The 16,335-nt window shown below is 42.1% G+C and overlaps 1 protein-coding gene across 1 annotated transcript; it reads left to right on the top strand.

Annotated features, from left to right (window-relative positions):
- Nucleotides 1-1,748: 1,748 nt before the first annotated feature.
- Nucleotides 1,749-14,356, top strand: LOC139644863 (homeobox-containing protein 1). The gene is made up of 10 exons (XM_071520378.1): nt 1,749-1,996; nt 3,309-3,735; nt 4,057-4,142; nt 4,997-5,107; nt 6,534-6,764; nt 7,076-7,232; nt 8,772-8,854; nt 10,945-11,040; nt 11,439-11,557; nt 12,319-14,356. Exons 1-10 carry the CDS (start codon nt 1,912-1,914, stop codon nt 12,466-12,468), a joined length of 1,545 nt encoding a protein of 514 aa, XP_071376479.1. The 5' UTR covers nt 1,749-1,911; the 3' UTR covers nt 12,469-14,356.
- Nucleotides 14,357-16,335: the final 1,979 nt, after the last annotated feature.

Genomic DNA, 16,335 nt, shown 5'->3' on the forward strand with positions numbered 1-16,335 from the left:
TAAAAAGTAGAAATGTCTGCCAGTGTGCACAGAGAGCAAACAACTTTTCATTTTGCATTTTGATTTTCCCTCCCTTTCATAAAAGTGCTTCCTGAATCACCGCTGCAATTTTGTTGGGTGGCGTTGCGTCAAGCCAGGCAGAATAAGCGAGAATAAGCGGAAGTTAAGTGATTTTGCCTTTAAAATAAAAGTGTACAAAACAAACACTTTTAAAAAAAAATAATTATTGGGTTGTACGGAACATTTTAGGAAAAAAACAAAAATTGGTTGCATTTTATTTTCCAAAGGATTTCGCTGAAGTGTGTTTTTTTATTTTTATATTTTCATATTTGGTACTTACTAAAAAAATGTTCCAACTTGGTTGCAGTTAGTATTTGTATTCGTCAATGCGGGTTTTATTTTTAATTTATTAACCGGAAATCAATTCTTATCCTGGTCAGCTTGACAGTGGTGTCGGGTGAGGGGTCATAAATTCAGACAGACTCCCAGATTTACATAGGCTATTTCCCCACTGCATCGCTGGACTAGACAATGTGACCCTGCACGGTTCATCCTGTCCTAGTTGTTAACCGTCAGCTCCGGACCGAGGAGTTAGTTTGTTCTGCAGGGTTGGGTGGACCAGCACTTTTTCAACAGTTTTTTCCATCTCCTCTCTCCGTCCAGCCGGCTGCTGCCTGCCTCTCTACATCGACCGGAGGTAAGAGAGAGAGGTGCGCCGCTTTGGGACAGTCTGGCTAGCTAGTTAGCTAACTATCGAGCTAGCTCGTTAGCAACTGAGTGTTTTCTCCTCCCTCGAGCTAATGTTAGCTCGCAGCCGTGTCTCATCGCTAAACTAGTGGCTATATCAGCCTGTCTGAAATATTGTCAATGTCACATTAGCGAATTATCAGTGTTAGCGCCTTGAGCTAACTAGCCCAAGGTAGCCAGACAGCTTGACTAGTGTCAAGTTAGCCAGAATAAAAATACTTCCGGTCACAAACTTCTAAATAAAACCCTTATTAACGAACGTGGATGGACGGTTATTGAGCACGGCAATAGAAAGTTTATAAGTTAAATTAAGTAATGTGTTATAGGAGGCGCTTGTGGTAAAAACATTTTTCACAGCTTATATTAAGCGTTAGGTGATCTCTTGGTTTGATATGTCTAGCCAATATTGGCCTTGTATTAAAAATTAGATGTCGGCCATCGTCGATATCCTGACAACCAACAGCCTGCGAATCCCGTAATATCACCGTAATACCATCTGAATTTCGTTGCAAATCTTGTGTATTCATATAATTGTTGAACCAAGTTTTAAGTCAGTTCTACATTTTGATGCCCGGTATACCTGTTTCCTACCATTGAACAGGTGCGGTGGGTCAGACCTTTAACCCACCCAAGTCAGTGTCATTTTTACTGGTTTTAAGTGGAGACGTCCCATTAAACGCTATTTGAGCAGCTTTCTGGGGTAAACACTGTGAATCTTTTTTTAATGTTTTGGCATGAAAATGGTCAGATTTATAGGTTACCAGCTTCAAAGCAAAAAAAAAAAATGCTATCGATTTTCAACGATATTAGTCCAACCTATGGTCTAACATACAGTCTATGGGTCTAACTATTATCAACAGCCACGTTTGCCACGAATACGCTTTTATTGTGAAGGTAAAATCGCTGTATTTCCTGTCTGTTTCTGCCCCTTTCTGGCTTGACGTACTAAATGTCAAGCTAGCTGCCTATCGGTGGAAGGCTGGTGCTCCAGCGAACTAAGCCAAGAGTTAAGTGTTAGCTTAGCCAACATAGCTAGCTAGCGAGCTATCTCCTGTTGTTGTAGGTTTGCCAGCATGCTAAGCAAGCCAGCGTAACCGCAATACACTGCAGCAAGTCCCCTGTCTGCCTCAGTAGAGGTCCAGCCGAGCTGAGCTCCAGCGAGCCATGCGACAGTGGTGTGTCCCGGTTGCGACCCCACGCACTGAACCACTCCCCACGGGGCGCCTCTCAGTGTCACCCCCTCCAGCAGGTAACGATGGCACACATATTTCACTTTTTTTTTTTTAACAAACTCCAGCTTGCTGTTAAGTACAGAATCACCTTGTTTTTCACTGCTAGAGCCTAGAATACGTGCTAGTGTGGTAAAATCGTCTGACTTAACCCCAATATGTGCCGGTTTGTCTTGCATGGCGAGAAAATTTACACCAATGCCATTTATAAATCTGGCCATTTAAATGTTCCTTGCTTATCGGCAAAGGTGCATACGTGGTAGAACTTGACTTGAGGCATTCATGAATCGTTGAGGTGTTCTGATAAATTCGGCATACATTCAATCCAACCAAACATTTTCTTTCAATAAAATTGCAACTTTTAGAGTTTGTTCACTCTGCTCGCTGTAGCCCGCCACGGTGTATTTTGCTGGAAGAAGATAGTCTGAACCGGCGAGGCAGTTCTAAAAGTTGAAACCTCACTGAATTAGGAGCTGTTTGGCGGATCATATGTATGCCGAATTGAAGAGTGGCTACGATGCGTAAAAAGTATTATGTCATGTTCCACCAGGTGTTTACCTTTGCCAGTACGTAAGGCCACGGTAAATTGACAGATTTTTTAATAGAGTTTGGTGTGATGTTCCCTCAATTTAAAAAACGGAACGTATCAGGACTAAGCTGACTGGACCCGATGTTAGGTTATATGTGCCAGGGTGATCTCACTTTATTTCCAACCTGGACAAATGGAGCAAGGTTAGCCCCAAGTGTCTGTGCCAAGTAGTTGAAACTGTGCCAAAGTTTTGAATGACCCAAGGGTTCCTCAGAGGAGAATGCAGTCCCTTAGTTCAGTTTTATAAAGGATTCTTTTAGATGCATTGGTTACAGTTTTTTATGTAAATAATATAATTAAAGTAAGTCAGTCACCTTTGTATTCAAAGTACTCCATTCATGATAAATATATCCAGATGAAAGAAATCTAGTGTTTGAATCCAGCATTTCATAGCCTTTTTATTTGCTTTTTCATCTATTAATAATTTTCCTTCTTATCAGGGTGTCTGCAGGTCCTGAAAAAGTCTTTCATCATATTATCTAAACTCAATGCCTTGAAAGGTGTTGAATACAGATAAATATAGCATTTTAAGTCTTAAATTTACTCTGAGATGTGTGACAAATGTTGCAAGAGAAATCAGCCCAGTCTCGCAGACCTGCAGTATATTCTGATAGGTCTATAGTTGTTTTCATTTTCATGTTCATTTTGCAAAATTAGTCTTATATCATTCAGGTGGCATTTTCAAGGTTTTTAAGTGTCAAATTTAACTTGACGGAACTTAGACCCCCAGTCTACGTGTCTAGATGCCAGAATGGAGTGCTGTGAGGTCGAGCCGCGCTACACCATCGAACAGATCGACCTCCTGCAGCGCCTGCGTCTATCGGGCATGACCAAACCCCAGATCATCCACGCCTTGGAGTCCCTGGAGAGGCTCGACCCGGACCACCGCCCGCCGTACTGTGACTCCCACCCCGCCCCGTCCAACAACACCCCGACCACAGCCGCTCCAGCCCCGTCCTCATCCTCGTCCTCCTCTTCCTCGCTCTCCCTGGCCTCTGCCACCACGCAGACCTCCGGCCTGGACGGCGCCGCGCTGTCCCCCAGCAACAGCTACGAGGCCTCGCCCCCGCCCCTCTACCCTCCCGCCGTGGGGGTTCAGAGGTCATTCAGCTATGACATGATGGGAGAGGAGGAGTGGGACCTGGAGGAGAAGGTGGAGGAGTACATGAGGTGAGAAGGAGGGCAAGAATGGCGGTGCTTAGTGTTGTCAGAGTGAGAGATGAATTAAGGCTATATGAGGACAAGTTGAAGGCAAGACCAAAAGATTGGTGGAGACAAAAGGAGACTATTATAACATCAGATAATGACAGCGAACGTCCCCAGAGGTGCAGGCTTATTCTCCAGAATATTTAGTTGAGATAATTCAGGTCAGGTGTATAGGGATGGCTGAATAAAGAGAGGCATCAGTGAATAAGGTTAGGCAGTGCGATGGCTGTTGTTTTAACCACCGTGTAATGGTCCTAATGCCATGCCGGCTTCTTGTTGTTACAGGAGGGACAGCAACCTTGTGAAAGAAGAGATCAAAACGTTCCTCAACAATCGCAGGATCTCTCAGGCAATAGTGGGCCAAGTCACAGGTACTCTGCTTTCCCTGTAATAGTGTTTTTACTAAATCATTACAGCCTACTTGAAAGGTACAAGGATACTAGTGACTTGTAACTAGGTAATAAAATGAGGTGCTCTAATACCAGTTTTTCCAAACTGACATAAGTGTGAAGTACTTTATCAATTAGATCAGCCCATACAACTACTGATCCAAGTACTACTCAGTTTGCAGTCATTCTTGCTGCCTAGTATTGGCTTACTATGAAACAGTCATGTAAAAAAATTTATCAATTGTGTTTATTTGATCAAATTATGCACTGTTTGCATATTACAACAATTCTCAATTAAAACATAAATAATCGTTACTTATCATTACATCATTACTAAGAATAAAATACAACATAGCCTACACAACATCATTTTTTTCCTACACTTGTCAAACACAGCTTATTAATGGACTCTCAAAAACACCTTGTTCAGAAAAGGTTAACAGATAAAAACAGTGCGGTAGGTTAGGTCTAATAAAACAGAATGACATTTACGCTACATAGCCAAGGCTCCTCTTCTAAACAATAGCTGCTATGCCTATTGACTTCACAAATGTCAACATTTCAGCATTTGTACAAATCAGGAGACATTTTTTTCTCTCCCCCTGGAGAAGTCTTTATATTGCACCAAAGTGCATGTCATTAAGGTATCAATAACAGGACAGCTTCATTAGTTTAGTACAAGTACTTGGGAGCTGGCTCATTGCCGATTGCAATACTACAGATACTATCGGTGCACAGCTAAATAAAATGATGTAATTAATGTGTTAGAATAACATGTCTTGCCTCCACAATCTCCCTTTGCCCCCCTTTGCGCCCCCTCTCATCCCACCCCGCAGGCATCAGTCAGAGTTACATCTCCCAGTGGTTGCTGCAGCAAGGTCTGGAGATGAGCGACTCCAAACGCAGAGCTTTCTACCGCTGGTACCTGCTGGAGAGAAATAACCCAGGTGAGGCGCGGGGCAGAGGTCGAGGATTGTGGCAGTTAGACTGGGAATAGAGGGGCTGCGTTTCAGATGCAGTGTAGGGTTTGACTATTACAGAGCAGAGGAGTGGGTGTAGGGATCAGTGCAGGGAGATTGGAAGTTGGATACAGACAGACTAGGTCTGAGATTGAGTGCAGACCAGGGCCAGGAGGCTGAATATTTGGTTAATGATAATGGATCATCGATTGAACTGTGTAGGATGGAAGGCTATGAGAAAAAGGATGATATTTTTGTCTTATGTGAGCGTGAACCACTGCTTGCTAACCTCCCCTTCCACCTGTCCTCCTCTTTCCCCTCGTCCTGTCTGTGTTTTGCATGGTAAACCCACCCACCTCACTCGTGCTCATTCCATCCTGGTCCTTGAGGGCTGTGAGGTCAAGGAAGGACAAGAGACAAATCTATAATTTTAGAGGAAAGACAAATGATAAAGGTAGTCCTGTCACTGGAGATGCTAATCAATAATGTTAAGGCTTCTGGTTGGAAATGAAACTTTAGTGGGTGAATGCGGTTTGTCTGTACAGGCTAGAGTAACAGCTTGGGTTGTTGCTGACCTCTCCGTGTCCTAGCATACTGGGATGTGGCTACTTCAAATTTTCTGCATAAATGTGCAATGATGTAAACAGCTACACTTTACCAAGTGTTTGCAAAAATGACAAACCCACAGATTATAAATCGGGCCAAAGTTGTCCATCATAACTGTTGGTTTGGGTCAGACAACATGCATTCACAGCAAATCCTATCTTGTATAAATATTGTTTTTTATATTATCAAGTCTATGAAATGAACAAAGCCACTGATGGACCATCTGCTGCCCCTGCTCCCTCCTCTCATCTAAATCCTTCCTTTTTTTTTTTTTTTAAATTCCCCACCCACCCAAGCTTTGCCATAGCTACTCTGTAGTTCTCAGCCCTGATCCTGGAGGTACTCCGGTGCTGGTTTTCATTCCTACATGGCTAACAAACAGGCTATTAACAATGATACTAACAATAACAACTTTTCTCTGCAATGTTTCCAATCTGAGGTGAGCACATCGCTTACAATAAACTAAACTAATAAACTCCTTTGGACCTGCTCATTGTAAACCTTAAGAAAAGATAACACTTTCTTACATTTACACTAGTGTTAGCAGTCAAATTATCTGGCATATATATACTAGAATTCGTTATAAGCAAATAGACATTTGGTTTTGAATTGATCATGAATGCAAACTGACAGGCAGGTCTACAGGAGTATGCTAATTTAACCCAGAGCCACAGATGTAGTAGTTTTTAATGACACAAACATGGAGCCATTGAAACTTTAACTCTCCAATCACATTTGCCAAAACTCTTGTCTATAATCTAATCTATGGCTGTGGCCTGCCTGACCATTGGTTTTGTCCTGACTGAAGGGCTGAGGTGGAGTGAAAGCCAGCACAGCCTGAGTCCCATGCCCAGGGCCAGGGGAGGGGACAGAGACAGAGACGGGACGGTAGCAGGGGCAAGCGCCAGCCTCACCAACATCCTCCCCAACCCCAACACCAACCTCAACCCCAACCCGGCCTGGGGCAGGCAGAGAGAGCTGCTGATGCACTTGCTGCCGTGGTACACTGCTGCCGCTGCAGCCGCCCAGGCCCAGCCAGGTAACCGCGCCTCGCTCTGGCCTCAGCAGCTTGCCTCAGAAGATACCTGCCTAGCAGCTGGGCTGCATGCCGGTCGCTCTGTAGCCTCTCTTTTATCATCTAGGGACGAATCTCAATAGTCTCAAATGGCATTTCTCTCATCAGCAGAGAAACTGTAGAATTTTACCCCTAATGATGAAAAGGACGCCGCTCCATACTATTGAGATAGGTCCTCATGTCATTGCCATAGTCGCAGTCCATACTTCATCATTGTCCTCTTTGTTCACAATAATTTTGGACAGATAAATTCTCACTTTTGCCCTCTTCATCAGGTGCCACCTTGTCGATGCGTTCTTTGGTGAAGGAGGAGCCCGACTGGAGGACGGGGATCATGGCTGGCGACAGGGGTGGGATGGTTGGCGGGCCTCTGAGGCTGCGCAGAGGAAGCAGGTTCACCTGGAGGAAGGAGTGCCAATCAATCATGGAGAGGTGAGGCAATCCTACTCAGGATTTAATGGTGAAAGAGACAATCATGCTGCCTTTACATCATATGGGAAAGATGGTGGATAGGAGCTTCCTACTTGAAAGTTCAGTTTCGAATCAGCTTTCAGCTGGTAAATGCTACTTGGGAAGTTGAGGTTTGGACCGTGATTTCTCTGACTTCCTGAATTCTGATATCACCAACAATGAAATGCCTGTAGTCAAGTATAGCAAATGATTTAGAAGTTTTCATCACATAAGTCATTTTATGATCACAACACTAAAATTGCCATGACAGAACACAACTACTTGCTGGGTTTTTTCGTTTGCGGTTGACATTGCAATGTTTGGTTTGTTGCAGAACATGAACTTGGATGTATCACTCACTAAGTGCATGCGTGTTAAGTGTGAAAAAGACTACCAGGAGCAACCGAAGTCTACAGAAAACTTCAATCATGCCGTCTTGATAGCTTCAAACAAGTGAACATGTTAAGACTTGCAAGTCGTTGCTTTCAACCGTCTAGTTGTTCTGACAGTTGTTTCTGTATGTCGTGAATGCAGCATTACAGGAGATAATTGACTTAACCTTGCATGGTCACAAGTCCTTCAGTGCCCTGCTGTTGTGACTTATTGCTTATAGAGTGGCGTAAAACTGCGATGTATATTATGCTCCTTGTTTATTAGGGGTGTTGTGTCCTTGCTTATCTCTCGGTAACATATTTGTCCCAAACAATAACAGGCTTCTCAGCAGCTGACAGAGGATGCTGAGAAAGAGGAGTAGGCATTCTTCCACAGCTCCTAACCACTGTGTGCAATTGATTTCTCTATTATATGGTTGCTGTAAGTATTGGGTGCAGTCGGGGCACTCACAGTAATAAGACCACACAGGCACTCAGACAACGCTCACCAGCACTGCTCCTGGATTACGCAATTCTACTGCAGTGCTGATCCTTATGAGCTAGTTTAGACTGAAGGACGATACAGTAGAGGTTAAGATGATGTGGTGTGTGTGTGTGTGTGAGACAGAGTGGGCAGGATAGGGCAACAGAGAGGGAGGGTGAGGAGGATGAGAAGGCTGGAAGAAATTGATCCTTGTGTGTTTTGTAAAGTGAGATAATTATTCTTTTTCAGCCTTGGAAAGATATAAAGGGAGCGAGACGAGAATAAGGGAACTTAGGATAGGAAAAGAAGGAGAAGGAGAGGGAGACAAAATGGGCAACCTCATATTTATAGGCCTAGGAAGAGATTTAAACATGGAGTGATAAAAGTATAGAATTTAATCCGCGTAATGTAGTCATTAATCTACTCCTTTCCTGTGGCGAGCCTGCCCTGATTAGATTATGGTCACAGCAGTCTTATGCATCTGCTCTTTCACTGGATAAGTGTTGTGTCCTCACTCTTCTTCGATTCAGTACAAGGACTCTAAAAATTGATGAGGTGTAAAAGTTGGATGTATCTAGCTGTGCATACACCGGCGCTATCTTTTAACAAAAGTAGAGCCTTTGTTTTGATGCAAGATGATTTATCTGTGGATGTTATGTCTTACAGTTTCTTCATGGAGAACCAGTACCCAGATGAGGCAAAGCGAGAGGAGATTGCCAATGCCTGCAACTCAGTCATCCAGAAACCAGGTACTAAAAAACATCTGTTACAGTATCTGGGCCTACTTCTATCCAAAATCCCTTCAGGCAACTGTTCATAATAATAGCGCACATAATCAGTTTCTTACACCCCAAAGTCTTAAAGCCTGTGGCCCCTCTTGATCAAAATGGCAATATCATACACTATCTTAATATTACTTTTTTTTTGGTGGTTATTTATCTAATATGACCAACCTTATGTCTAGTGTGAAACATGTACACTCAGTTAGGCAGGTGGACAAGCGGTCATTAAGTTTCACAGATCATACTGAATTTAAGCTGAATAAGCACACCTAATCCGACAATGCAACAGTAACTTGAGATCTGTATTTCAGTGTCTATATTTTGATAAGCTTGCTACTAGTGGCATCTGGGCCTCTCTGCATACTAGTATGAAAATCAGAGTCAAAGTTTTAAGCTTCAGGTGGTTGCATATTTTTTCACACCGACAATACTATCATTAGTCATTAGTATTTGGATCTTGTTATTAGGCTATGCAAATCGGCCTGTCCATTATCACTACACAAACTTATTTAAATTTCACCTAAATGCTCGGGTATTATACGTACATTTCAGATAATCACCCGACAGGATTGTCCCGCTCACTGGGGCTCAAAGCAAAAAATGATTGAGTGCATTTTGGATCAAAACACCACAATCTGTCACGTTTAAGTGATTACTGTTGCACTCATCCCTCCTTACCTTGCAAGATATTGATGTCCAAGAGTCAGTCAACAAAGCCCTCAAGCCAGTCAGCGACTTAACTGACATTCTCTCATTGGAAAACTATGTAACTGTGTTATCTACTCTCCCAATGCTCGATCTCATCCGGCACAACATTTTGGCAGAAGCCAAAGAGGACAGCAGTCTAACTAAAGAGCTAAAAGGTGGTATTGTTTTGCGACTTGAGTCAAAACATGAAAATGAAAGAGAACTGTTGCGGAAGAATGCATTCGTTGATCCTCGCTATCGTGGGGATCAGGGCCCAGATGTGGAGGAGATTAAACGCAAAGTCAAGCAACATGTGGTCCTCATTGAAAGACAGACACTCCCTATGAGAGGAGAAAGAGGAGGGAGAAGGTGTTCAGTCTTTCACAGATTTATACCTCTTAGAGCATTTTGTTTTTTCCACTCCAACTGACTGTTCATATATTGTTGTACATTTTTTTGCACCATTTTCATACTTATACTGTTTACAAAAATATTTACAATATGCATTTGAGCTTTACATATTTTGAATGTAAACTTGGCAGGCTGTTTTATACAACCAGTGTCAATTCTAACATGTAGGAAAGCTGTGGAAGCTGCATTCATTGGAAATGGCTCAAGTGCAATATGCGAGTGTGCCATCTTTTTGTGTGAAGTCAGTTTTACCAGTTTAAAGCTGCAGTAGGTGAGATTTTCTTGTAAAAAATACACCTGTCTTAACCTAAATGACAAAGTGGGGCTGCAACAGAGAAGAGCCTCTGATCCCCACTACTTTGAGACCCTGTAGATTCCCCCCATTTGCTCCAATGAAGTTCTGGTGTTGGTATGGACCCTGGCGGGAAATCTTCACCTACAAGAAGTGACGAAGCAAAACTTAAGAGCAAAATACAAACTGTCTCCTAAACAGCAGTGAGCGAGCGCTCCATCATGAGAAAGATCTCTTTGCCTCTCTCGTCCCTTTGGTATCCTTTGGTATAAAGCTATTGCATTACATCCCAGATACATTTCTGGGTATTAAAGTTCAGTTACCTCTCACTGCCATTTGGAACCGCTAACATGTGAAGTTGCATAGTGCAGCTTTAAGCCAGTTTTCTCACATATCGACCCGTTTTTAAAATCCTCACCTTTGCCCAAGCCAACTAGAAGTGGATTTGATTGGAATGCACTGCCAAATGTGCGCTTGTTATTGTACCTCAGCGAATGCAGCTTGCCCGTAGCCTTTCTCACTCACACAGATACCTTGGAATATTTTCTAAACCAGACAAGACGAGTTGTTTTCTCCATCCCCCCTCAGCTTGATTTTTGCAGCGGTTCAGTGATGGCATGATAAAAAATGAGGGGCCTTTGTTGTCGTTTTATATTTTGTCGCCCAGGCTGCAAGCTGTCTGAGTTTGAGCGTGTGACGGCGTTGAAGGTGTACAACTGGTTCGCCAACCGTCGGAAGGAGATGAAGAGAAGGGCGAATATAGGTGAGGACCTGATCCGTAAATATCTAGATTCCCAGTAGGAGGCTTTTTCCTGACACGTTTTCCTGCACATATGTATTGGCTTTCTGTCGACTGTTTAATGTGAATATGATGCACACTTATTGCACATTCGTTTGTTATATATTACATATATGTTGATGTTTTTTTGTAAATGTTCTTTATTCTATTTCTTTGTCTCAATATTCTACTGCAGATATTTTGCATACCCTGCAAACATGCTGTAATTCATATATTTTTATACTTTTGATTCATGTATTTCTACTTGATATGCTATAGTGTTATAGTGTGCAACCTATTGAACACCTCTGACATTCACTTTTCTCATCAGTCCCTGTTTGTCTCTCACCTCCACTTTCCTCTTTCCTGTCTAACTCTGCCAGAGGCTGCCATTTTGGAAAGCCACGGGATTGAGGTGCCAAGTCCAAGCTGCCACTCAAACGGAGAGGAGGGAGAGACGCAAGAGTTTGCCGATCAGGTGAATCAGCGATTCTCAGAGCAAGTAAGTCAACGCAGAGCCACTAAACCGCTGAAATACAAAACTACACTCAGTATCTCAGTACACCATCCCATTTTTGCCAACAGCTTGCTCCACCAGACAGTGAGTCAGTTAAAAGAAGCATAAGCATAAAGCATGCAGACAGGGTCAAGGTGTTCACTTATTCATCAAATAAACATTAGAATGAGCAAGATGTGTGATCTAAGCGACTTTGGCTCCAACAGTCATACATGTTCAGATGGTTTCAGCATCGCAGAAATGGCCGCCTTTCTACAATTTTGGCACTACAGTGTCTACAGTTTACCAATGGTGTGATAAACGAAAGAGATCTATGAATCCATCCTGCTCGGTGTCAACAGTACAGGCTGGTAATTGTACGAGGGCTGTTTTCTTGGCACAAATTAGGCCATGTAGTACCAGTTGATCATCATGTGAACGCCAAAGTGTACCTAAACATTGTTGCTGACCAGGCACATCCCTTCATGGACACAGTCTACCCTTTTTTTAAATGGGTACTTCAAGCAGGATAATGCAGCCTTGTCTCAAGGTGGCTCCAGGAACATGACAGTGACTTTAGTTCAGTCCAGATATCAAGTCAGCGTGGACCAAGAGCCCTGTGGAATGTTTCCAGGGCATTGTTGAATCCAGACCTTGAAGAAACCAGGCTGTTGTTGAGGCAAGATGGGGTCCTACCTGTACCTGATATAAGTGGATACTGGGTGTTAAATCAAAGTGTTTGCTCATATATTCATGTTTTTCCACAGGAAGAGACATCTTCCCAGAGGAATGTCGACCAACAAGACCCCTCCTCATTGGCTGCTGCCGAGGTGGTGCCCCTTCCTAGCCCCACCCCTCAGGTCCTGGAACCGAAAGATGAGGATGTGACGAAAAGGGAGACTGTGGACGAGGAGTGACCAAAGCTGGAGGAGCTTGGATAATCACATATTTGAATTCTAGACCGATGAAATAGGAAAAATATGAGTGTCTCCTCCTCCCCCTGTGGCCTTTGGGGCCTATGACACTCTGAAAACAAAGGGAGAAGGGTGCTAAAGCTCGCTGTGGTGCCTCTAGTGGTAAGGAGGCCACTGTATGTATCAACAGTAATCCTGCTTATATTAATGGCAATATCTATCTCTATATATATAGTGCATTCCAAGACAGTCTTAACAAGCCTAAATTCCTTAGAGGGAGAGGAGTATAAAGGATACCTCACCCACTTTAAGCTAAGCCTTTCCTTTTTTTTTCTTTGCAACATGCCTTCTTTTAACATTTTCAAAGAGTGGTTGTTTGATGGACTATGGTGAAATGAATGTGCAGAGCCTGCAGGTCAGGTGTGTTTTGGGTGAGAAGAGAGCTTGATGTGATACTTGGTGTGGGGATATATCATGATATATAGGATCTAGCTTGTGGTGAAGATACCCTCTGCTTGCTTGAATGTCAATGCCACCTTGTTCGTGAGACTATAACCTCAATCAATCGATTGATTAAATCAATCGATCAATCAACCAGTAGTCTTGCTATCAAATCAGTACAGCCCTGAGGGACAACTGGAATCTCAGGTAATCCCAAAGATGGTGGATAAAGACAGTGAAGAATTGTACCAGTTTTTTGTTTCTCTCAACATAAGCTTTGTTTTCTTCCAATGAATGTGTCATATCATCTTGACTATGTTCAGCCAAAACAGGATGTGTTATTTATACCTTTTGTATTAGCAAAACAAGCCCAGGATCATATATCTCAGTATCTCTTTGTCATCCATCTTGTTCGTTCAACTGAATGCTGTTGTCTTTGTTCATTTTTGTAATCTACTGTACCCACATCTCAAAGTCTGTCTGAACCCTGAACTCAGCCAGTGAAGCTAGACTAGTTATGTAAGTCTACTTAGATTTTTTTTTTTTTTAAACGTTTGAAAGAACGCTAAAACAAATATTATCAAATCGTAATGCGTTGGCCTACTTGCTAGAAGCACCTTCCCTCATATTGGAATAAGCTAAAGCTTAAGCTCATGTAAGTTTGTATGATTGCAAAGCTGCACTTCAAAGTGGATCCCACTATAATTGAAAGAAGGGAACATTACAGATTGTACCTTGCATTTGGGCCTAGACATGTACACAACCCAGAAAATATATACTTGTATGGGTGCTTTCCTCTGTCTTCAAATTATATTGGCAGTATTTAGAAATTGTTAACTGTCAAATTTGTAATATGAATAGCTGACTTAAACTCTGCATTACGTAGTCCCCTATACTCGCTGGCCCAAGGCCGTGGGAGTTCTTATTCTCTAAATGTTCATAAAATGAACCAAGCCGCTTTTTCTCAAATGGCCCCCAACAGGGTGCTACCATCTTACCTCCTAATGCCAAAGCTATGCCAAGGTAGAGATGAGCTCCAGAGTAAACTGTGCTCATAGAAACAGTACATAGTTGAGACATCTACAGCTTATGTCAACAGAATTGACACAGTCATGACACTATAGATATAGATGTTCATTTGCTCAGTACAACACTAGCCAACTCTAGCTTACCTCAAAATAATTCTGTGTCATGAATGTGTTACAGGCTCGTTGTCATAAAACTGACAGCAGCTGTTATAGTGACTGTTTATGATATGGACAGTGTTATGTAGCATTTATGACGGTGGGGTTTACCCTGTATTGTTAATGTATACTCACTTCAGACAGTTATGTTGTCTGGCTTTGGACAGGAACCCCAAAGCTGCACGCTGTTTCTGATTATTAAGCTCCTCTCTATCTGCTTTTATCTGACAACAAAACAATAACAGTAATAAAACCTGTAAACAATGGCTGTGATATGTTTGGATTTGTTGGGAATGACTTCTAGATGAAATGGTAAGGTTTGGGCCTCTGGCCAGGAATTACAAACCATTCCTTTTGTGGTTTATATATTCAGGTGCTTGACATTGATTATTACTTTACATTTACCATCTTACATACATTGGAAGTCAAAGATGGGTGCAAAAGTCTCATATTCAATCTGAAAATCTTATTTTTCTTAAAACTAGTCAAGATTCTGCCAATAGGGTAAGAAAAAGAGACTTGTTTCAAATCCAGTTTCACTTGTTTCAGGAATATTCTAGAAACAAGTGAAACTAGAAGACTAGTTCTAGAAGTGTAACGAGGCAGATTACTCATCAGTATCAAAACAATTTCCAAACCCACTAAAATTGACTTTCTAGGGAAAAGTGGAGCAATGACTGCCAAGATATTTGGTCAGTGTTACAAATTATTAGATGTAGGTGACCGAAGTAGCAGCTTAGAGGCACCATTGGTCCTGAATGTATGATTTTTTTAGGTATGGATTACAAGTACATTTCCATTTTTGATTGATCTTTGCCCTCCATTATGATGATAAAAATCTACAGGATCAAATTTGGACTCATTTAGATTCGGGTATGGTGAGTGTCTACATCTTGCCAAACCCAATTGACTAATATACATTGCAAGTCAAGGACAGGTGTAAAATTCCAAGAGTTTATCGCCATAGAACAGGACAGCAGTTTTTGTAGCCTCATTTGCATGTTTTTATTCTCACACTAATATTGTCCCAGCTGTTTGCCACAAGATGGCAATGTTGTTACTTGTCTGAGAGTGATGTGGGCGCTGAAGCAAGGACAATGTGGGGGGTGCAATCCTGACAATCTGTCAAGTCATTATTGATCTCACTGCATGTTCACATTTTTTAGATTTTGTATTGAAGACTGTGTGCTGGCTGTCACACACGCTGTTGTGTTAGTCAGGCATATGATCCCAGGCTGGAAGAGTAAATACAACCTGCATGTTAAATAGATGCTGTGCAGCTGAAGGGAGAGACAGCATAAGTGTTGCAGTGCAGGACAATGACAAAATAACTACTGAGTACAGAAGAATATGAACAAAACATTACCACCATGAACAGCACCTTTCAGAGAGCATTCAACCCCCTTGACTTTTTCCTGTTTTGTAGTGTTGCGGCCTGAATTCAAAATGGGTTCAAGGTTTTAAATTAAAAAAATTGTCAACAAGCTGCACAGAATACCCCATAATTGCGGAGTGAAAAGATGGTTTGAATTTTTTTAAATAATTTATTTAAAATTAAATACAGAGGTATCTCATTTAAATAAGTATTCAGCTGCCTGAGTCAATACTTTGCACAAGCACCTTTGACAGTAATTACAGCTTCAAGTCTTCTTGGATACAAGTTGGGTGGGAAGCATCTGTGAACAGCTAACTAACAAGTCATTCCGCAGGTTTTTCAAGGACTTTCACATTCTTGTTGTGAAGCCAGTGTTGAGTTCGCTTTATGCTTAGGGGTCTCTGCCCTGTTGGAACATAAATTGTCACCCCAATCTAAGGTCTTTGGCACTCTGAAGCAGGTTCAGAATTGGCTTGTATTTGCCTCCATTCATTGTTCCTTCTATCCTTACTAGTCTCCCAGTCCCTGACACTGAAAAACTGAATATCCGTGGTAGAGTTTCATGAAGTATCATCTGTGGAGACTTTATGTAGATATACTGTATGTGTTTCCTTCTAAATCATGGCCAAACAATTTGATTGGCCACAGGCAGACTCCAAGTGTTCCGAGACTCCAAGTTGTAGAGACATCTCAAGGACATTCAAAAGAATTTGGATGCACCCTAACTCAGTTTGGACTGTCACTGCAAAGGGGGTGAATACACAAGAAATCTTAATTTAATCCATTCTGAATTCAGGCTGTAACACCACAGAATGCAGAGAAAGTCAAGGAGGTCTGAATACTTTCTGAAGGCATTGTGCATCCATCACT

Source organism: Centroberyx affinis, unplaced genomic scaffold (genome assembly GCF_046629955.1).
Source record: "Centroberyx affinis isolate AG114_WGS23_722 - 3 ecotype Tasmania unplaced genomic scaffold, CSIRO-AGI_Caff_v1 ptg000795l_1, whole genome shotgun sequence".
Lineage (NCBI taxonomy): Eukaryota > Metazoa > Chordata > Actinopteri > Beryciformes > Berycidae > Centroberyx > Centroberyx affinis.